The following is a 514-nucleotide window of genomic DNA, read 5'->3' as shown; positions in this document are numbered from 1 at the left end:
GCCGTGGTCACCCCCTGTCGCATGACCGAGAGTTCGTGGGTTGAGCAACTTGAATGTAGCCACTTCAGCGATTACTTTGAAATCACTACACCACAGTAGGTATTCAAAGAAGAATCTCCAACGCAATGCTGACTATAACAAACTCCTGAGCCAAATCAGACACGAACCCCTTTTCGTTCGGATGGAAGCTTGACGCATACGGCAAACCAGATGGGGGATACGGCTCTGACGAAAAGCCATTTATGGTGGGACTGACAACGAAATGACTTCTGCTAAATGCGGCTCGCGATCCGGATTCGTTTGTTTTCCATATGGACGCCGCCTTCAAGCTGAAACAAGTTGGGTATCCTGTCATCGTATGTGGGATCTCTGGCAAGTGTCGCTCATTTCACCTCGTGGCACTTTTCATTACGTCGCAACGCTTGGAGGACATTTACCTGACGGTGCCGACTGAACCGCGCAGGATTTTCGCTTCAGTGTCGGGTGGGCGTCAACTGGTGGTCAAGTTCGTCAT

General features: G+C 50.4%; 1 protein-coding gene across 1 annotated transcript; it reads left to right on the top strand.

Annotated features, from left to right (window-relative positions):
* Window positions 1–358: 358 nt before the first annotated feature.
* On the top strand, window positions 359–454 carry PPTG_22675 (hypothetical protein; the record flags this gene model as incomplete). Its single annotated transcript, XM_008905796.1, has 1 exon — window positions 359–454. The coding sequence occupies one exon, from the start codon at window positions 359–361 to the stop codon at window positions 452–454; it is 96 nt and encodes a 31-aa protein (XP_008904044.1).
* Between the last annotated feature and the right edge of the window lie 60 nt (window positions 455–514).

This window comes from Phytophthora parasitica, assembly GCF_000247585.1.
Source record: "Phytophthora parasitica INRA-310 unplaced genomic scaffold supercont2.21, whole genome shotgun sequence".
In the NCBI taxonomy this organism is placed as follows: Eukaryota; Oomycota; class Peronosporomycetes; order Peronosporales; family Peronosporaceae; genus Phytophthora; species Phytophthora nicotianae.
Note: the sequence above shows the minus strand (reverse complement) of the source record. Positions and strands in the feature narration are given on the sequence as shown.